Source organism: Heteronotia binoei, chromosome 16 (assembly GCF_032191835.1).
Source record: "Heteronotia binoei isolate CCM8104 ecotype False Entrance Well chromosome 16, APGP_CSIRO_Hbin_v1, whole genome shotgun sequence".
NCBI lineage: Eukaryota > Metazoa > Chordata > Lepidosauria > Squamata > Gekkonidae > Heteronotia > Heteronotia binoei.
Window position 1 is genome coordinate 24,411,958 of NC_083238.1, and position 22,644 is coordinate 24,434,601.

The 22,644-nt window shown below is 42.0% G+C and overlaps 1 protein-coding gene across 1 annotated transcript; it reads right to left on the bottom strand.

The window, feature by feature from the left end:
• Positions 1-462: 462 nt before the first annotated feature.
• Positions 463-22,345, bottom strand: GCG (glucagon). Its single transcript, XM_060257360.1, has 7 exons — positions 22,192-22,345; positions 19,073-19,173; positions 18,522-18,683; positions 10,055-10,108; positions 6,481-6,618; positions 3,109-3,252; positions 463-584 (listed from the first exon to the last, which is right to left on the bottom strand). The coding sequence occupies exons 2-7, from the start codon at positions 19,168-19,170 to the stop codon at positions 548-550; spliced, it is 633 nt and encodes a 210-aa protein (XP_060113343.1). The 5' UTR covers positions 19,171-19,173; positions 22,192-22,345; the 3' UTR covers positions 463-547.
• Positions 22,346-22,644: the final 299 nt, after the last annotated feature.

The window sequence follows — 22,644 nt, forward strand, 5'->3', positions numbered from 1 at the left end:
TTGATTTTTTTTTATTTATTTAAGACTTATCGTTGATGCCTGGATATCTGAATCTTCTTATAACAAAGGTTTCAAGGGGGAACTTTCCGCAAGTTTAACTGCAAGCCTCTTGGTTTTGTTTGTTGGAAGGCATTTTTTTTTTTTTAGTACTGAGTGATTGCTCTTGCCATTCTAAGCAGAATTATAAGTCAATGGATCTAGAAGGGCCTCACTCTGTGTAGAATTGCACTCTGCATTGTTTCATCTTCCTAGAAAAATAATAATAATAATAATGCCACTGTTGAATAAAGATGCAGCTGCCTGGGGCTCGTTTAGGATCCTTCTTAAGCAAATGGAAAAACCTGAAATCATAGATTATTTCTAACAATAGACAGTTCCTTCAATTGGGCATATGTCAAAGTTGACATCATCTATAGAATCCTTTCATTGGTGGATAAAAAATGAGTGTTGCGTTGCTTGGTTTTAGGGTATGGGTCCTGAAATGTGAGTTTCAGAATTCCCTAATGGCAGGTAGTTGGTGTGGTGAAGATCTTAATTTATGCCATGTTTATTCTGTGTCTCCTTGGTATTGTCTTGAAAGGTCCCTGGCAAAAAGAAAGAGCAAAAGTTAGAAACAGGTACTGGGTTCAGGATCTAGTGATGTGGATTTTGATATACTTTCTTAGTGAACACAAGTAAAGCCTTACTAATGAAAGCTCCTGATCATCTACCTCTACAGTAGGGTCATGTTTTGTCCTGTGTGAGTGAACATATGTGCACAATTGTCAGTACAACAGAGCTAGAACTAAGCACTTCAAAGACTCGGTGATCTCAGCGGCTCCACTGAGTTTCTCCACTGAAATAATTAAAAGAGGTGTTCCAATCCTGTGTGTTTTTGTTCAGAAAAAAAGAACCACCAGGGCTTTTCTGTAGCATATTAGACCACACCCATCTTATGTAGCCAATCCTCCAAGAGCTTACAGGGCTCTTAGTACAGGACCTATTGTAAACTCCAGGAGGACTGGCTATATCAGGGGCAATGTTCCCTCTACGCTGCAGAGTCTTGTGAGCAGCAATTTTACTTTGTGAGCTACTGGCATTAAAGTTGTGAGCTACGGCATAAATTAGTGTGCTTTGGGGTCATCCTTCCTGAGCTAAGACAAAAATGTGTGAGCTGGAGACTAAAAATCTGTGAGCTAGCTCACACTAACTCAGCTTTGAGGAAACACTGATCAGGGGTGTGTGGCCTAATATGCAAAGGAGTTCCTGCTAAAAAAAAAAAAGCCCTGAGAACCACTGTGTTGAATTGACCATTGCGTACATAGGCCTTGCATCTTAAAAATGCTTAACTTTGACTAGATCATCTGCCATCTAGGTTTTTAAAAATAGCTTTTAGTCTGCAGTCCTGCACACTTCCATTAGTAAGTTGTGGTTATAATAATGGAACACGGAGACGTTGTCATTGTCAAGTCACAGCCAGTTTATGGCAACCCTGCAGAGTTTTCAAGGCAAGGAATGAACAGAGGTGGTTTGCCGTTGCCCGCCTCTGCATAGTGACCCCGGACTTCAACGGTCTCCCTCCCAAGCACTAACAAAGGCTGACCCTGCTTCCGAAATCTGGCTAGACTGGGCCACGCAGGTCAGAGCAGCAACATAACTTTTAAATCAACACAGGGAATTACAGCTTTAGGCCAAACTATCGAAAACGCTTATTTAGAAACAAGTCTCAAAATTGCTCAGAAAAGGACCAGTTAAGTTATAATTTTAAGCATTCAACTTCGAAGTGTGGCAACTTACTTCAAAGTGACTGGTGCGAAGGTACCTTATTGACAGTTGCTTCCCTTTTTAATCTCACCTAACCCTAAATTGCTGCTTGTATTAATCACAAAGAACAATTTGGGGAGATCTCACTTTGGCCTAAGAAAAACACCAATCCAAGACCTACAAACCATGCTAAGGTAAAACAGATTTTTTAAAACTTTCTTCCCCGTTCTCTTTGGCTGCATTCAAATGTCACAAATAACCTAGAGTTTGTTTGGGATTAGAACAAACCTTGTTCATTCCCAGGTTTATGATTTCTTCCCAGTTCCCACTCAACACCACCCTGCTTTATTTCTCCCTTTGCATATGGAACCTTGATTGGAAAAAGTTCCTGGTCTTCTGACTTCAATATGGTGCACCAATTAAATTCAGTTGCTTTAATAAGTACAGGTTGGGTGATACCAGCCAGCCGGTTTGGGTTGGCTTCAAGCCGTCCCAAAGAGAGCTGGTTGGAAATGGAGTGCCCTGGAGATTTGGGATGCCGCGCAGAAAAGGGACAGGCCGTGGGCACCCAGGGAACATCTGGAATGCTCTTGCGTCCCATCCGCGGCTCTCTGGGCACCTCTCAGCTTTCCAGATGGCCAGGGAGGTGCCCCACAGGCGCCCCAGTGAAAAGGTACCACTTTGAAAGTGGTGCCTTTTTGAGCCGGCTCCCAGCAATCCAGATGTGCGCATGTGGATGTGCTTTTTAGGTCCACCTGCCTCCCGTCCCGCGGGTGGCTTTAAACGCCCGCCTGGTATCACCCATTGTTTCTTTTTTGCAGAAGTCCACCAACTGACTTCTGCAAGCCATCCCCAAGCCTTTTCCCTTCCCTCAGTCAGGGGGTGGTTAGAGCAGCATTTGCTCACACCAGGATTAAACTCAGGTTTGGACTTCCACTGTTTGGTAAAGAACCAAATGAGTCCATTCATGGAGAGGGTGGTATATAAATCTACGGTAAAATAAAATAAATAGTTTGTTAAGGTGCATGAATTCAGATGTTACAGATTGATTAGATAGGGGACTTTCCAAACCAGGGAGTAATTTGTTATGCACCTAGTTTAGGTTTCCTAGGCTCCCCTGGCTGCCAGAAGTGGGTGGAGAGTAGGGTTGTTAGTTCCAGGTCGGGGAACTACTGGAGATTTGTGGATGGGGCCTAAGGAGGACAGGAACCTCGGGGGGGGGGGGGGATACAATGTCATAGAGTCCATCCTCCAAAGCAGCCACTATCTCCAAGAGAACTGATCTCTGTAGTCTGGAGATGAACTGTAATTCTGTACTCCGGGTATGAAAGACAAGCTGAATATGGTTAGCTGAAATGTATGCACCTCTCAGTCACTTCTGCTTCAAGCAACCACTTCAAGAATTCTTCAGTAGCAATCTCATCCAGGATTTCATGGAGATCACTGTTGTAAGTGCCTTCTGAATATCTTCTGGCAATGTTTACAGCTTTAGCAGTTCCTTGTGACAAACTTAAAAAAGGAAAAATGGACAAAATAACTTCCTTGTGGCTCAAAACAAATCTGTCCTATAATTCAGCTCCACATTTCCACAGCAAAAAAAAAACAAAACACTGAGTTGACTATCCACAGGCTCTTCAGAAAAATTACATCTGGGAAGCTATTTCAAGTCCAGGAAACCATTTCTAAAAATGCATACAGGGAAACATTTTGTGCCCAGTGAAGCCAAACACTGTAGTCCCATTTCAGTGGTAGAGACTGAAACAAATGCATCTCTATCCCATTTAAATTTGGCTGGATGATGCCTGATATTGTTAATTCCTGCTTGACCAAGTATTACACATTAATATTTTCATTGTCCCAGTGTTCATGACCAAACTCTGCCAGTGGTATTGACCATGTCATGTGTTAAACAATATACAGGTGCAGTTGTTAATAGTTGTGACTCCACAGTTCCACCAGTAAATAGGCCGAAGCCCTCTACAACCTTGTTTCAGTTGATTGGAACAGAGTCCAGACCAATTGGGTTATGTTTTATAGCCAGTGACCATATGTACAATTGAAGAGATATAGATATCTTTTGTACTGATGCAGTTATACCGGGGGAACTTTTGTTATGGTACTCAAAATATTGTAGATGTAGCATTTCAGTATTCTCTGGAAGCTGAATTCCCAAAGGAGAAACACATTCACCTCATACAAAACAGTAGGGTTTAATACAATGGTATGAGCACAGATGTTTGCAGATTACCCAAAAAAGTATGGCTGTGTGAGCCAACTACCCATAGGATCCATGATTTATGCCTATACAAAAATGTCCTGAGAACAAATTCTGATTTCCTTGCTTAGAATTTTAATCAAGAACCGTCTGGAACAGAAGAGACAACATATCAAACCCCAGTACTGCTGTCAAAAGTAAAATACAGTATAAGCATTCATTGTAAACATGTTACATCCAAAATACTTCGGAATTAAACGTTCTCACACCAAAGCCAAATTATGTGTAAGCGAACAGACCAATGGAGAGAAATGCCTTTCTCCTTATGGCCTTACAGGTTCCTCTCAACAGGTACACTGACAGAACGGTGGCCAGTAGATTGCTGGATCCCTTGCCCAACGTGCCTTGGATTTGAGAAGTACTTGTAATGTGAAATTGATACAGTAAATTCTATGGCATTATTATGCTTTCTGGATGCTGTTCCCAAGGGCTTAACAACTTGTTAATGGAATGACACAGGATCCCCACCTGTGTCAGACGTATCAGAATATGTGAGTGGTGGGGATTTGCCTCAGTTTTCAGGCATGCAGTGGCTAAGTAAGATAGTGATCAAACGGCCAGTGGAGATGGGATTTCTGCCTTCCCTCCCTCCATGCCATTTTAAAACCTGAACCAATTCCAAGGGAAGCCCATTCAGACAAACCTGAGATCTTGTAGGTTTCCCAACAACCCAATGCAACATTCCCTGAAGGGAAGGGGGAAAGGGGCTCCCTGAAGCCCCCTTTCCATGTGCATCACAATCCCAATTCTAATTAGGCACACAGGACTTGAGAATCTATAACATGCACAATTTTGTTATATCTTACACCGGGGGTGGGGGGGTGGGGGGGGTGGGACAGTTCCAACCTGTGTACCACATAAAGTAGGAAAAGGCTTCCCCTTCTTCTCCACTCTGAATATTCCCTCTTTATAATCCCCTTCCTAAAAGTCTTATTTTTTAAAAAAAACCTGTGTTGTTAATATGCGATATCTGTTTCTGCATAATTCAGTTAACCCTCTTTGTGCCTCCTAGGAAAGTCAAAGAAAAGTAGAACACTATCATTACTATCTTCCAACTTGGATGTCTGTTATGGGTTGTATTTCAGAATTAACATCTGGTATCTGTTACGGATAATAAAAAACAGCAAAAAGCCACACCTTCATAAAATTGCTTCCTTCCGCTCAAAAATTATTAAACAGTATATCTTCAAGGGCTATCATCCCTTTACAGCTGTTCCCAAGGTATCTTCTCAAGAGCTGACGTATATCCTATTTAGGGCTATTCAGTGTTTCAGAAGTCCCTTTTACTGTTTTGTTTCCTTCTTAAACCCAGCACAGGTTGTTGACTCTCAGATCTCTTTTTATTATTATTACTTTAGTCATAATTGACCTTTATAGAGTACCAAGGACATACATATTGCCTTTACAGCTGGCAATAGAGATTAGGAACACAGAACTGAGAGAGAAGGTATGAGAACCCTGCTCCAAAGAGCTCACAGTCTGCAGGTACAAATAAGTACAGAATGGGACGGGGCTTGTTGAACTTTCAACTGCCAAGCCATGCTGGCAAACAAGTAGGGGCTTGAAGACTGGTGAGCGTGGGCTCTGATAGGGAGGGGGTGAAACTATGAGAGAAAGATACTGTTCCGAATGTATGGTTGCTGTGAGAGATGGATCAAAGTCAGCAGTGGGTAGAACAGGCCAAAGAGCAAAAAAAAGAAAGGGAGGTTGTAAAAACGTGGTGAGAACAGGATGTAGGTGGTTCCTGATAGAGTACAGGTGACTGACAGAGGTGTTGGCAGTCTAGAGTTACGGGATGCATTGAGGCAGTGGAGGGGGGTAAATATTGTACGTCTTTCCGAACAAGAGTGGGAAGGTAGAACAAAATCTTCTGAAGGGGCTGGAAAGATGGTGACAGTGTGATGATGGGCTTATCAGCAATTTCTTGAAGAGGCTGAGGAGCAAAGAAGGAGAGGCTCCAAGAGGAGGAGTCTCTAGGAATTTAAGTCTTTTAAAAAAAAACAAGCTTAAAGAGCTGCAAAATGCAAAACATTAAGTGAACAAGGATCATGGTGCAAATTGGGAAATGAGAGAGAGAAGGAGAGACATTGGAGATGACAAAACTGAGTTGGCCAAGATGATGGAAGGAGGAGACCTGGGCGGGGCAGGGAGGAAAACGGGCGATAGTTAAATACAGGATAAGAGCACATTGACCTTCAGTATGACTTGAACTTAACGGATAAATTTCATGTATCCAAGCAAACGACAGCACAATAAACTTGCCAAGAGTTACATTTTAATTGGCCATTGAGTCATAGCATGCCCATGACAACATTTTCAGTTACAAATTAGAAGTATGAAATACAGTGCGGGGGATGGAGTGGGGGAATACGTCACGGCTCCATTAGCCTTTGATTGGTAAAATCCCCCCTACCCGAAAAAAGCTCAGGAATGCTCAAGGATAGCAACAGCTGGGTTCTTATTCTCTTCTTCCTCGTCCACTCATTAGCCATGCAATGAACTCCTTGGCTGCTTGCTCTTCCAAGTAAGAGCTGATGTCACTGGTATAGGTGCCGTCGGCATGCCTCTCATACTCAGCATGGCGTCTGGCGAGTCCATTGCTAAAACAAGAAAGTATCTTAGGGTTATTTCACATTTCGGCTTTTTGTTCCTACAGCTTTTCTCCAGCACAACCCCCCTGCACCATCTTAATGACAAATATTTTAGACATTTCCCAAGATCTTTTCCTCAGACCAATGTGGCTCTTTTCAGTGAATGGAATATGTAGTAAAATGATTGTATGATTACTCCCTTAGCAGTGAAGTATCCACATAATAAATAATTATTTTTGTATGGCATTGTGTGTAGTAAAGCCAGGAAATCCTAAGATTGTCTGGCAGCCTGAGGTTCTAGCTCTTTTAGCCTTATGCACCATTAGGCGGTTAGCTAGACTTGTTTTTAAGGCAAGAGACATTTCATAGGTGGTTTGCCATTGCCTGCCTCTGCACCACACCCCTGGTATTCCTTGGAGGTCACCCTTACAATTCCTAGCCAAGACTGACCCTGGTTAGCTTCTGAGATCTGACAAGATCAGGCTAGCATGAGTTATCCAGGTCACATAACTAATAAGTACATTCTCCAAAGGCCAGCCAGGTTGCACTGATCAGGTCTGCAGAAGATTAGGCAAGCAAAGCTCACTTTGTGGGTAAAGCAGACTTATTCTAAGAAAATATAATAGGGCACATTCTAAGGTCTCCAAATGACCCCATTGAACATATGAACATATGAAGCTGCCTTATACTGAATCAGACCCTTGGTCCATCAAAGTCAGTATTGTCTTCTCAGACAGGCAGCGGCTCTCCGGAGTCTCAAGCTGAGGTTTTTCACACCTATTTGCCTGGACTCTTTTTTGGAGATGCCAGGGATTGAACCTGGGACCTTCTGCTTCCCGAACAGATGCTCTACCACTGAGCCTCCCCAAAAGTGGATCCAGAGTTGCTCTGCACTGGAAAAGGAGCACTAAGTGCACCGTCTGAATTTTGTGAGGAATGATTAGGATAAAAATGTATTAGATGCATAGATGAGATCCCAATCAAGGTATAAGGTATGGGGAGATTAAGAAAATGAGTGATACCCAAGCAATTGCTCACAAATAATGGCATGAAACTATTTGTGGACTTTGCAGAACAGAGCTTTCCCTTTTCCTTCTCCTGCCACAGCCCACTTAACCTCTGTTTCAGAGTGGGTGGGGGTCAACAGATTCTCAAGAACAGCATAGAAGCCTGCTGCGGAGGGGGAGGATTGGTGGAAATTGCTGCCCTCTCTTCTGCAAATGTTGTTCCATCAAAGGAACAATGTGATTGGACTCATACCAGTGTGTCCTAACAGTTTATAAACCTTAGCTTTGGCTTAAATGTGACATTTGTAAACCATTGCTCACCCATATACAAAATGGCCTATATCCAAGTTAAAGATATCCCAGGTTTGGGTCACCCATGTCTTTCTTTTCCCACTGGGATTGGCAGGATGGAGGAGGCAGTGGACTCAGGAAGCTAAAAGTGACTCTGATAACTCCCTCTCTGAGACACCACCAATGCCCAATCTTAGCACATATGTATTCCCACTTTCCTTGTCTACAAAATTATTTTAGTGATTTCCCCCTCAGATTTCCAAAAGGTTCTCTATGTGTTAAAAACTGTATTTTCGTCCATTTTATGTCATAGTAGAATGATTTGCTTCCCCTATGGGATCTTTAAAAATCTTTACTGTACTGGATTCCATTTCATTCTCTCCACTTAAAATTTGTTACGTTTTCTCTGCTTATGTGTTTCTCAGTGTTACTGAAGAGTAGGAGATAGGTAGATTTAGTGTCAGCTTCATTTTCTGAGAACCAGTTTCACTGGAGGTAAATTCCATTAAAAGCTTTTGGTGGAAGCTTGCCTCAAACTCTCTGAACCTACCGGTTTTGTATACAAATGAAACAATTTTACATCAGCATATAAATGTATAGTGTACATATGTGGCGAACACATGCATTATATAGGTAGCTGGATTGGTAAACTGCCATCACCCCTTCCCTGCAGAATGTCCATATGGAAAACACTGGTATGTATCCAACTATCCATGCATGGATGTTATCCACATTCCTCCCCATTCCAGCAGCCCCTCCCTATTCCTGGAAAGATCATTCTAGGAATTGCAGGATCCATTTGTGTCGACGGGCCGGAGTGAGGAAAGTCAAAGGGATGAAACAGACCTCTGGTAGAAGATGAAAGAGGAGAAATTTCACCCCCTCCTTCCTTACTCCAGCTCCCACCCCTCATTTATTCCTCTGCACAAGTCCCTTGACCCTAGGAATGATCTTTCCAGAGGGGTGGATGGGGCTGCAGGAACTAAGCAAAATGTAGGAAGATTCCATTTTCTTTCTACAGAACGGAACACAGCACTATCTGTACTTCCATGAAATGCGTGAAGCAACCCAGGAAATCAAATTCTTCTGAGAGAACTTAATCCAAAATGTAGATGTGAATTGCCCCATTGACACGTGTGCCCACAATGCCAGAAGTACGTGATGCCACATATGCAACTTGAAGCTATTTCACACTTGCCAAGTATTTTCAGCAGCACTATCTGCCCACAGATCACGGAATCTGAACAATGATAAAAGTCACACTTCGGCTGCTGTCCCCAAACCCACCTTTTATGGCAGTCAATGGGACTTACTTCTACAAATCTTTCCCAAGCTAGCAAAGGTGATTGTGTGTATGTGCATGTGTGCATCACTCCTCCAGACATAGTCTTGATGGACAAAAGAGTGCAATGTAGGGGAGGTAGAAACCCAACTCTCAGGGAAAGGCATGTGATGTTTCTACACTACACAAACTCCACTATTTAGTGAGTGGATGCTCTCAGCTCTGACAGGTTTTAGTCTTCTGCTGGGAAGTCTTTTCTTCTGACCAGATCAGAAGAGGAGATCTTTCATGCTCAGCAGCATGCACTCAGCACACCACTGCACAAAAAAACCTCCTCTAGCTCAGGATCAATGTGCTAGGAATGTATTAAGGTATGAGATCTCAGTTCTGGCTTTTCCCATTCTGTGGATGCAGTCAAACAGTACATGTGAATCTGCTTTGCACTGAGTCAGACCAGTGGTCCATCAAGGTCCATATTGTCCACTCAGGCTGGCAGTGGCCCTCCAGTGTCTCAGGCAGAGGTCTTTCACATCACCTACTACCTGGTCCTTTTAACTGAAGCAGGGTCAGCCCTTGCCACTAGGCAAACTAGGCAATTGCCTAGAGTAGCAGCCTTCTTGGGGTGCCAAATTGGGTGCCTATCATGTGAGTTGTTGACATTGTCAGTGCAGGGAGGGGACCAGAAGTTAGCCTTGCTTAGGGTACCGGACAATCGAGGGCCAGCCCTGAAGTGAAGGTGCTGGGGATTGAACCTGGGGCCTTATGCATGCTGAGCAGATGCTCAACCTCTGAGCCATGGCCCCTCATTGTTACCTATTCTTGCCCAGTTCCCCATATGGCAAAAATGTTTATTCACTTATAATACCTTGTGAGCTGATCCAGCAGGTTTTCTTTCTCTGTCTCTTCTTGCCTTTGTTGTCTGGAGCAGAGGTCCGCAGTCGTTAGATTATTGGAATTATATTTGCACAGGTAGGGAAAAAATCCACTTAGTGAGCCATTACAATTTGCTTTCATTAATACATTTACAATCGATAGGACAAAGAACTCTATTCATAGTCTGTGACTCTGGCATTTAACGCCATAACGATTCTACTCAGCTGAGCTGAAGACAGATTCAGACTGTTAGGCCATCTGTTTCAATCCTGACAGGCAGAAAATTGTTCAGTGGGAGGAGCTAGGGGTTGAACCTAAGACCCTTCTCATGCGAATTATGTGTTCTGCAACTGAACCTCCAGTTCGTTTGTCCTCCAGGTAGGGGTCACTGTCTTGGCTTGGAGTACACCTGACAGTTCTTTGATAAGGTCTGCAACTATTGTTTAGGACAACAAAGAGCCAGTTGACACAACCATCCAAACTCTTACTCTCCAATCCTAAGAGGTATATCCTAATCCCATTGACTTCTAAGTCCACTGAAGTCAATGGCCTTCGAAGAGTATAATTCTGTTTAGGGTTCCACTGTTAGCCAGCCCTTCTTCAACTTCTTGTGATCTGTGCCTCTTGATGAACTGGACCTCTAAATTGTTTGCCACAGTGCTTGCAATGGTCCACTCATTATCGGGTGGTGAGCAACAGGTTGTGGATAACAATCTGGCTGAGCCGTTTGATTCACGCACAGATTGTAGCAAGCAGGGGAAGGAAGAGCAGAGTGGTTGTGTCAACCAGCTCAAAAATGCCTTTTCTTGTAGAATTACTTCAGTCTTCATTGCTGATCCATTTATTCAATCATCTAGGTGTATCTCCAAGTATCTCCAGGCTGTAGCTGTTGTATTTCATGGTTCACCAGTGAGCATGATCTATCCCAGGCTGAATACAGGTAGAAAAGGCCAAATGCAGAAGCTTTGAATGTGCCTTCACGCACAGGAAGCCAGGTTAGGGTCCATGGGCCTTGATCTCATGAAGAGCCACTAAGCAATGCCATGTTATGCTTGGTCCAGCAATACAAGGCAAAGAAGTTTATACCCAGGCGTTCAGTCCCTCAGCTCTAGTCTCAACTGGCATTTTCTATTACTTGAACAAGATATAGATTTCAGAGGGCCATGGCCCAACAGTCTGAGCTACTGGAATCTGGTCTGTTTAGAATGGGCTTCCACAAGGCCCTGGTTGATGCTGCACACCCAGAGGAAGGCAGGAAAGGTGGGGGTCAGAGGCTGCTCACAGAGCCCACAGCGAACAGCACAAAATCCCTTAATATGGCAAGTATTGTACATTTTCCATGCACACAGAACAGGATCATACTTACTGGTTATGCGGGACTTTCTTTGTTTTTCCCACCCATCTAGCTTGGTTAGCCAACATCATCTGATTACAACATAAGGCAGGAAGATGATGGAACAAATGCTGTGACCGTGGAAGACGACGCATGGCCCCGAAGGAGGAAAATAACAAAACACATAACTGTGAAGTATCAAATGAAACAACGAATGGAATACTGATGTGCAGGAGACAGCAAAGTGCCCGATTACTTTGACTGTCAGCATCAGAAACAGCAAATGATCCCAATGGAAAGTGGTGATGGGTGAGGAAGAAAAATGAAGGAATGAAATCCAGAAATTCTTGTAACATTTCTTCTAGGAGTTTCTGGTAGTAAATTAATTTCATCTATGGCACTACTACGATTGGTTACAGGGGTTTTCAGATTACATTCTATGGAACTCTGGTTTCCTTACAAGTTTATCCATGGATCCTCAATGAGAAAATCAGTACTGAGTCAGCAAATTTCTCTGAAATACTGCTTATCAGTCTTCCCTTGGAATCTGCAGCTGCAGCAAAGTATTGAGTTTGCTCTGGCAACCATTAAGGTTTTTTTTTCCATGGCTGCAGCGAGGCTCAAGATAAGAGCAGAGGTGAAACCTGCAAATAAAGTGCTCAAAATGCAAAATTTTTAGACTTTTTTTAAAAAAAATACTAGATTCATTTTTCAGACTGTTACCCAAACTGGTAACGACTTTTGGTGCAAGCTCAGGACATACTTGAACACACATGAAGCTACTTTATACCAAATCAGACCTCTCAAAGTCACTATTGTCTACTCAATCTGGCAATGGCTTTCCAGCATCTCAGGCTGAAGTCTTTCATATCAGCTACTATCCAATCCTTTTACTGAAGACTGAACCTGGGACCTTCTGCATACAAAGTGGAGGCTCTTCCGTATAGCCACAGTCCCTCCCCATCTTGACTGCTGAGTTGCTGAAGGAGACGACCTGATTGCGTAGCCTATTTGAGAATAATCCTAAACGGTCTCAGAACTCTATTCAGGAATGTCCAACAGGGCTTACTCCCCAAATAGCATTCTTAGGCTTGCATTGCGAGCGCCTTGAGAACCTGCCCGAGCGTGAGCAATTCCTTCTGGAATCATGACTTCTGAAACAAGCTTACACTTCTGGTAAACAGACATATAATTTACAATGGAACAAACAGTATCCAGAGTCACAATGCAGTGAATCACATTTGTTTAAACTGTTTGTTCTTACAAGAAAGACTTCTCGGTCTCAATTGAAATCCCTACTTAGTCTTCTTAATGAATCAAGATTAGTGAAATTGTTCAAATGTGGAGTGCTGAAACAAGTTTGTTTCTTTTATCAAAGATTTCAGGTTTTCACGGCTGGTAACATCATTAGGGTTTGTGGAATCTTTCGGAATCAATTCCACAGAACAATCAGCACAGTCAACAACCATCTTCCTTATCTTCAAACCCCTTCCAACCCTCCCAGCAATTAACACGGAACAATGGTCACATTCAACAGCCAGTTTCCTTATCACTACCCTTCCAGGAAGCCCCACCAAACAATGGGCACATCCACAAACCAATTGCCCTTTCACCACACCCCCTCCAGCCTAGAAATAGCAGCTCTCCAGCAGCCCTGGCCCCACTCAATGCACAGCAGCCAAGAAGGTCTGAGCGCCTGCTCCGGCTGCAACGCCACTGAGGATGTTCTCCGCAGCTGAGAACGAAACGTCTGGAAGGAAAACTTTCTCCAGTAGAACACGGCACTTGATCCTGAAAGATTCTACAAACCCTAATTTGTTTCTTTTCTTTTTTCCTTTGTGAAAGGAGACACAGTTAAAGAACAGTGGCTATGTCCTGAGACTATTTTTTATTTTACTTCATTTATATCTCCCCTTCAGTGGGAACTCAAAGTGGCATACATCATTCTCCCCTCCTTCATTTGATCCTCACAACAATCCTGTGAGGTAGGTGAGGCTGAGTGTGTGACTGGCCCAAGGTCATCCAGCAACCTTTAGCATGGAGATTTGAAGCTGGGTCTCCCAGGTCCTCATCTGACACTTTAGACATGACAGCCTGCCGGCTGACTAAAACAACCAACATCACATATGACTGTATGCACCCCCCCCCCCAATGGCTGAGCATGTATCATATAAACGTATAGCCTTTTTAAAAAAATCCATAAAGAGAGTTTCTTTTTCAAAGCCTTGATTTGTCTATTCTTTTGGCAAGTAGAAAATTCCTACCAGACAACATCTACCGCTCACTTTCAAACTTTGCCGAACCAACCGATCATATGAACATATATGAACATATGAAGCTGCCTTATACTGAATCAGACCCTTGGTCCATCAAAGTCAGTCTTGTCTTCTCAGACTGGCAGCAGCTCTCCAGGGTCTCAAGCTGAGGTTTTTCACACCTTTTTGCCTGGACCCTTTTTTGGAGATGCCGGGGATTGAACCTGGGACCTTCTGCTTCCCAAGCAGATGCTCTACCACTGAGCCACCGTCCCCGATCATTTAACGACATCCAGTCCAAGGCAACCACAACTGTAGCAGAAGGAATTCAACAAAAATGTTAAAAAGCCCTCTTGTGTTTTTTTTTTTAAAAAAAACCTCAGGATTTGCCTCCTTCGTTCACTTGTACATTATACTGCTCTAGAGGATCACTAGCAGGACTGGTGTGGTTTGCATCAGTCCTTGTCCTTTGATCCCCGTGACTCAATTAGAACTTCTTTTCTTCTGCAACATGGCAATTTAACAATGACAGAGAAACTATCTTTTTGGATGAATAATGCTGTCTTTGTATTTGGGGGCATGGTAGTTCATGGTGTCTGCAAAGTGAATGGAGTTTTTCTTTACACCTATGGACATAATAACATAACAGCAGGCATGCTGGATTTAAAAAATGATCCATCTAGCCCAATAGCCTGTTTTCTGCAGTGGCCCTAGAAGGTCTACAAGCGGGGCACAGAAGCCCAAACTATTTTTGTTGCTGCCCCATCACTGGCTTTCAGAAAGTTATTGTCCCTAAACATGGAGATTCTATTTAGTAATCATAGCTAATAGAAACTGCTAAGACTGTTCTCCATGAATCCTCTTTTAGAACTAGGATTCCCACCCTCCCGCTGGGGGTGGGGGTTTCCTCGGTTTCGCGGCCCTCAACCTTCTGGCACGAAGCTGCCCCTCAGGGAGGATCCCGGCCCTTAAAAAGCTTCATCAGGTGCAATGCGCCCAGTGCACCCAGAAGTGATGTCACTGCACCAGGCACACTGTAGCAATTTGGGTAAAAATTCTATGGTGTCATCCCCCACCCAGAGCCAGGAAGGACCTGGCAATCCTATTTCGAGCCAACTAAAACAATGACCAGCAGCACACCACGCAACAGTAAATTCCACAAGTCAGTACATCTTTGAGTGAGAATTCCTGAGACTCCTGCCCATCAACTTTATAGAGGGACCACAAGTTCAAGTATTAATTCCCTAATAAAGGTTCTATTACCATTCTTCATTTCATTTATAGTTTTACAAGCCCTTTGTCTTGTCTCCCTGTCCCCTTAAGATTCCCCCCCCCTAAACTAAAAAGCCTTGACTCAGTTCTCTCAACATCCTCCCAAAAAAACAACATCTCTGGCTTGGATAATTGACCCATGTTTTCTACACTGAAAACTGATGCAAAGAATCCATTCAGTTTCTCTGCCATTACTCTGTCTCCTTTTAGCAGTCCCTTCAGCCCTTTCTCTTCATCCAAAGAAGCAAGTACCTCTTCAGCTTTCTCATGTTTCTGATATTTTTAAAGAAATGCCCAAACCTATGCCCTTTCTTGTTTACCTCATTTGAACAAGACTTGGACATCAAAGGAAGCCTTATTGCCTTTGAGGAGATCCTTGTCCTTGTTCATTAGTCTTAGGGTGAGGTCAGACGGGCAGCTTGTTGTGGCAGTATCTCAGCTTTAAATAAGCTGCTTGAGTTTGAGGCAGTTTCTGTCAATCAGACAGGGCCCCCAAGCCAGCATCATAGTGCTGCAGGCTGCAGGTCATTCACATTGCTAACGCACTGCAACCATGGGTTGTATCTCAAAGTCCCACTATGTGTGCACAGAAGCAGACAAGTGCGCACGTGCTCCTGGCCGTGTTCTATGGGGGCACTAAAGCGCCCATTGGAACGGGGTTGAAAAAAAAAGAGGACATGCTGGAAATGGAATGGAACGATCACACTGCGCATGTGTTTCCATGGTGTGCCTGGACGATCAGATGCCTGGAAACCCACCACGGATGCACTTCACCGAGGTAGCCACCAGAATTTGCCAGTGGCTATTTAATCCACATGGGAGTCATTTTAGCACGAGGTTGGGAAGAGTGGGGCACGGGAGCCAGAAATGTGCATTTGATCTGGAAGGAAGGAGTGGCTGTGTCAGGCCAAACTGCTCGTATGATCACACCCATAGTGTTGTCGTCTTAAAAATTTGGACAATGAAAAGACCACTGAGTAGAATAGTATTTCCAAATTTGATTAAACGTATATTCAATTCAGTTCTCAGATTCTTATATCAATTAGTAAAGTGTCTATACAATACATAGACAAAGTTCATTAACAAATTTCAGACACAAAAACAAATTTTCCACCAGTACAGTCCTCAGCCAGTGTATATCCTTCTCTCATAATTCCCTTTTAACCCCCCCAATAAATTAAAGTCCATTCATATGAATCTACGGTGCTTCCACACTTTTTCCAGTTGGAGAAGGATATACATTGGCTGAGGATTGTACTGGTGGGAAATTTGCTTTTTTGTCTGAAATTTGTTAATGAACTTTGTCTATGTATTGTATAGACACTTTACTAAGTGATATAAGAATCTGAGAACTGAATTGAATATACGTTTAATCAAATTTGAAAATATTATTCTACTCAAGTGGTCTTTTCATTGCCTAGTATTAACACTGAGATCCCTTCATAGGTTGGTATCTTAAATTTGGAGGCAGCTTTCTTCCGCGGCAAATATTCTGAGATGCTGTCATTGTGGATTTAAATATTTTCTTAACATCCCGAAGGAATCTGAGCTTCTTTGCCTTCCCTTCTATATTCTTTTTGCGGAATTCTTTTCCAGGACAAGTTTAGCTCTGGCCATCTTTGTCATCTTTTAGATGCCAGTTGAAAACCATCCTGTTTCCCCAGATGTTTTCTTCTTTCATCTTGCCCTTTCATTGCTACCTGTGTTTTACTTTATTCTCCTTAGACATTTATGGGTACTGCTGTTCTAATGAATATTTTGACGGTGGCAGTGCTGCATTTATCATATTATAATTTCAGCTATTTTGGTCTGCAGTAGAAAGAAAGATTTAAGTCCTAGCACCTTAGAAAGCAACAACAGTTTCAGAGTGAAGCTTTTGAGAGCCAAATAGTAAGGAATTTTGCCTTCTAAAAGCTTATCCCCCCCAAAATCTTGTTTGTCTCCAACATGCTACTGAACTTGAATATAGCTGTCATATTACAAGATGGAATGGCAGCATATACTTTTTAAAAGGAAATAATATATAATTAATACAATTAAACCTATTTTTTATAAAAAAATAACCTAAGAAAATTGATATTCTAACAGTGCTATCCTAAACAGATCTGTACCTTTCTAAACTCACTGATTTCAATGGACTTGGGAGAGTGTAACTCTGTTTAGGATTACATTGCATTCAATTTATAGTTTGTTACATAATATACAATAGGTTGGATCCAGCTAGCTTTGTAACCCAGTTTTGCCCCCCCACACAGGTCCCATGATCCCCAGCATAGCCTGTTGCGGTGGTCAAAGGGGACCCATCCTTCCACTTCCACCAGCAGAAAATCTGGTTAGATTCAGCCCAGTATGTACATGTACATGTGTATGTATATTGGATTCAATATCCAGTAAGGACTTTTTTTTGTCAGAGGCAGGACTAATTTAAGTCTTGAAACTATGCAGAGGATTTCAGCTATAGGGCTAATCACTACGGGCATGATACATTCTGGAAATAAGTAGAAATTGTACATTACTATACCATAAAGATATTATTACTACTTTGAGCACATGAGTTGCTCTTGCAAAATTGTCACTGGTTTCTTATGGAAGATCTTTCTGGGGGAGGGCTTTCATTTGGAATGTGCCCACAGTGCACTTTTGTTGCTGAGAAAACATCCCAAGGAGCTTTATCTCATATTTATAGGATTTCTGTACGGCAGTCAACCCACTGTGGGGCAACAGTATTCCTGGACATAATTCATAGCGCTGGTTCTTCATTATGAATCCTTAAAGGCTTTAGGAACAGGATACTCAAAGCACCACACCCTCTTGTATTGCCAACCTGCCAAGTTAAGACCGTCTTCACAAGCCCTGCTTTGTATCTCTGCCTACAGAAGTGAAGCAGTAAATGACCAGAAACAGGTTTTTTTCCATGGCGGGACTTCATCTGCAGAATGTCGTTCCCCTTGAGGCTCACCTGACACCAACTGTACTCTCTTTTACGTGCCAGGCTAAATTATTCCTTTTTTTATCTTGCCTTTTAAAATTCGGGGTTGATCTCCTAAACTGGTTTTACAATGTGCCCTAACCTGTTTCGTGAGAATCTTTTAAAACTGTAAAATATTTTAGGTTGTCCTTAGGCTCTGGCTTTTTTTTTTTTTTAAGGTCTTTTCAACATGTGTCATTAAGTTTTTTTTTAATGTTTTGCTATTTGTATTTCTTAGTGGTTTGTATTATGTTTTACCTGTAAGCTGTCTTAAGCAGGTTTTTCAGGGCAGGTGGCACAGAAATGTTATAGATAAATAAATATGAAAACATTGCTACCAGTCCAGCACTCCCTAGGACAAGATAGGTTCTGAATCAGAATATATGAATGGTAGCTGGATGGATAAAGAGATGGATGGGTGGACAGACAGATGAATGTTTAATCTTTTAGCATGATTCTACCTGTGTGAAGACTGAAAAGACATCCCATCATGCACACTGAATCAACCTTCTTCTTGGATTTATAGGGTATTTATAAACTCACTTAAATAGTCTCACTTAAAACCTTTCCCCCCAGGGGACAATTTATAAGGAGGGGGTGGGATTGGGGCGGAGGTGTCTGTGATGCTTACCCGCTTCTTTTACTGCTCATTAACCACTCTACAAAATCTTGAGCTCTCCTTGTGTCCAAGAACTTGCTGTAATCGCTGGTGAATGTACCTTGTGAGTGACGCTTCGCTTCGTTCAGCTGTCTAGATTCATCTAATGGTTCGGCTTGGGAAGCTTTGAATAATCTATAAGCGTGGTTCGTAACAAATTAATTACATCGACAATTGCATATCTGAAAGGCTCTGTGCCTCATTCTGAGCTCCACAGTTACACGCATATGTATGTATGTTCCAAAAACAATTGCTGCTAATAAAGGAACATTAGTTGCTTGATAATGGGAGAAGCAGACCAAAATAACCGGAGACCAAAGTGCGACTGTTTGAAGTCATAAAGTGACGTGTGGCTGTAAATTATACTGAGTTATATTTAATAGGGGTGGGGATTGGTTAGTTTCTCAAGAGATTTTCCATGCCGGATTGCTTTCTATTATAAGAAAATAAGGAAATTTCTGTTTTAAGGAAATAAAGAAATTTGGGGTTGTTACAGCATTGAAAGCTTGGCGGCTGGTGTTTACCTGGACTTCTCTTCTGTTTCTTGAAGGACGCTCTGCCAACTGCTTTGAACAATCATTAAAAGCAATCCCGCCACAAAGCACATGCTTTTCATTTTCATTGCCTACAAGACAGTGGAAAAGAACCGGTCACAAAAGGACCTCACTGTAATTGCTTGGCAACAGAAGAATGAGATGTAGACCACAACCCACCCCAACCTAATGCATGACAAGTGCAGGGAAACCTCTCCATGCCCTAAATCCTATATTGCTTAGATGTACTTGATAAATTAATCAATCTCTAAGTGGAAGCCATAGAAAATTCCTCTGAGTTTCAGAGCTCTGTGTGGCTATTTTGCTTGATTTGTTTAAACACTTCCTCATAACCCTCCAAAAGAAGAGCCAAAATGACTGGTTCATCAAAATATCAACAAAAATAAATCAACATCAGAGATTTTAAAACCATTACTAGCAGCAATCATTATCACACCTAAACAACTATTATAATCCAGTTGTTCAGTTTTTACACACACACTCCTCACAAGGCCCCAGGCCTCCTATATAAAACTACCTTGTAGGCCTTGCTAAAAACTGGCAAAATGGATAAACTCCTAATCACCAGGAGGAGACTGTTGCCCAAGGCCTGAACTATTGCTGAGAGAACTGCAAATAGATGGAAGCTGTTCTAACCTCCTTGAGGGAAGGGAAAAAAAATGTTCTCAAAACTATTATAACAGGCACACCAGTTCATACAAGGATGTATGCAGGGCTTTTTGTTTAGAAAAAGCCCAGCAGGAACTCATTTCCATATTAGGCCACACCCCTGATGCCAAGCTAGCCGGAACTGCATTCCTATGCATTCCTGCTCAAAAAAAAAGCCATGGATGTATGTAAATATGGAGGACCTAAGTAATAAAGGGAAGAATGAGCAACTTCTATTGCTGTTATTGAATGAGTAATTTCAATCAAGCCAAGAAAAAAATAGGCAACCCATGAAGATGTTTAAGAGTTAGTGCATCATGTTGAAATCAGTTGTTCCAACCAGAAGTTAAGCTGTGGCATTCAGTAATAATTTGAAGTTTCAAAATTGCCTTCAAGGGCAGTCCTGTGTAGAAGTCAAAGTCTCAGTCTAGCTTTTAAAAGATGCTAACTACATAAAGAATGTCCTTGCCAGCAACGCACAAAGTTGTCACAGGCATGGGTATTTGGAGCCTCCTAGGCCTAAGTAAATGATTAGCAGGCTTCATGGACTATAACATATATGAAAAGCTGCAATGAATAAAAACTTTTAGGCAACTTTTAGACCTATTTCCACATATTAGGAATGGGATTTGAGACTGACTCTATGTATATTTCAGAAAATGCAAACTAATAAAGGCAACTAGCAAATCTATCTGGAAGGCTATCCTGTATTTTTTTCGCCATGTTTCTGCAAAGCACTTAGATAAAAGGACGTTTCCATTATATTGTTTCTATTTACAGTGAACAACAAATGTCCAGCAAAAATTAGCCATGACTACCTGTCCCATTGCAAGCAATGGAAAGGGATTTGGACATACATTCCTTTCTTAAGAAAGAAGTTGCTAGCGGCCGTGTGGATCCCCAAAAATCTGAAAAAAACCCGACTTCAAAATAGAACACAGTCCACATGATACCTTTTATTAGCTCCAACCAAATGATGTACATTAGTGTAATTAGTGTAATTATCTTTAGTTCACTGATTCCATTGGCATGTTGTTATGACTAGGTATGGCTAGGCTGTACCCAAATAACCTTCACAGGTTTCATAAGAGTGCATAAAGCATTGTCTTTATACTCAAATACAGCTATAAAAGTCTGGTGTTGTCATTCAGCAGTGCAATGCTGCCTCCCAGTGCTTTTTCTCAAGAGAGCACGATTTCCATACAGAACTTCTAAAAACCTTCTTCAGCTCTGCATATAAGTGTTCTGCATGCCTTTTTCGACATAGTATTTCCCCCCCTCCTCACCTTTCAAACAAAGAAAAGAACCTGAAAATACCCATTTCATCAGAGCCACCAAATACGAGGATGGTGAGTTCTGACTCCACAGAGTCCAGAGAGCACTTTTTTGGCTCTTTCCTCTCATCACAATGACCTCATGAGGGATGCGAGGCAAACAGATCCGCACTCTCCCAGAGAGCTTTATGGCAAAAAGGGACGGAAAGGAATTAAACCCAGGTTTGCCCAGTCCTAGTCTGAAACTCTAACACTACACTGCCACTGGCTATCTGTAGCTCAGCTGTGTATCATTAGATCTTCATGTAGGAAGAGAACAGTACTTATAGGAGCAGATTTGGTGAAGTAAATACATTTTTGCTTGTAGAGTAACACCTCTTACCACAAACACACTAACTTCAGAGATGACAAATTCATACATATGTGTTTCTCATCAGCTTCTTCCTTCTTGACTGGTATGTGTGGCATGAACTGCCAACAAAGACCAAAGTTTGCAAGATGGAACTTTCTCATACTACTGTGTGTACTTCAGCACAATTCCTTCTAGTAAAGCAGTTTACACTTCCAGCCAAAGAACTTTGAGAACCAATAGTACCATCCTAAGCTACATCTTTCTAGGCCCACTGACTTCAGTGGACTTAAGAAGGTTGTGATCGTGCAATATACGTGCATTTCCAAATCATCCCTAGGTACGCTCTCTTTACACCAAAAGAACTCACTTTGTTGTAATACTCATTTTTCCCCACTGGAAAAGGAAGTAATTCCATATCTCAGCCAACTTTTGTTCTTTTCAAAATAGGATGTGAAAGTGCACAATATAGTCAACAGGTTACAAAAAAATTCTTCCAAATCACATTGAACTTTCGTGACTTTCTCGTAATTCCATGATTGCACTCTTTGTCTCCCTGTCTGTGTCATTAATTTCAGCCTTACAAGGACACACTGCATAAAAAAACCCTCTCGTGAATGAGCCGCTTTCTATTGCCTTTAAATTAAATGAATGTTGAGCAACATTCTTTAAAACTCATCAAGTCAAAGGTTTCAGGGTGCTTTTCTTAAAAATAGGGGAAAGATTATAAACAACCTGTTGATAAGGCCGAAGTTTTCATAAGCTACATTCGGTTTAGCAAATAAATGCAAGAGAAAGGCAGCCGATCTGACTTTTACCTTCAGATGTGTGGAAAGGGAAAGTACGGAGAAGCAGGACAGACTGCAGCTCTTTCCTGGCGTTTTGGGAAGCCTTGAGGATCTTGGTGCGTCTGTGAAGTAGTCTCTTCTTGCACGGCCTCATATATATATTCCAGTTCAGCTTCAGTAAGCACTTACAAGACTGCATCATTGCTGACAGTTTCTTTACTCAATTTTTTTAAAAGCTGGTTTGTTTACCATTCTTTGCATTTGACCAATTTTTATGATTGATTTCACCCATTTGTTCTGCTTACTTTATTATGACATCAACGTTGAAATAGGGCCTGACTGTAGCACAAAGGCAATGAGGTGTCATTGCCAAAAAGGGTATCTGTCACAATGACCATAAAGGCATCCATAGTAGCATTTAAGCATCTGAGGAGCAATTGATGAGCCCTCTCTAAGAGGCATGTTTTAAACAGCACATTAATT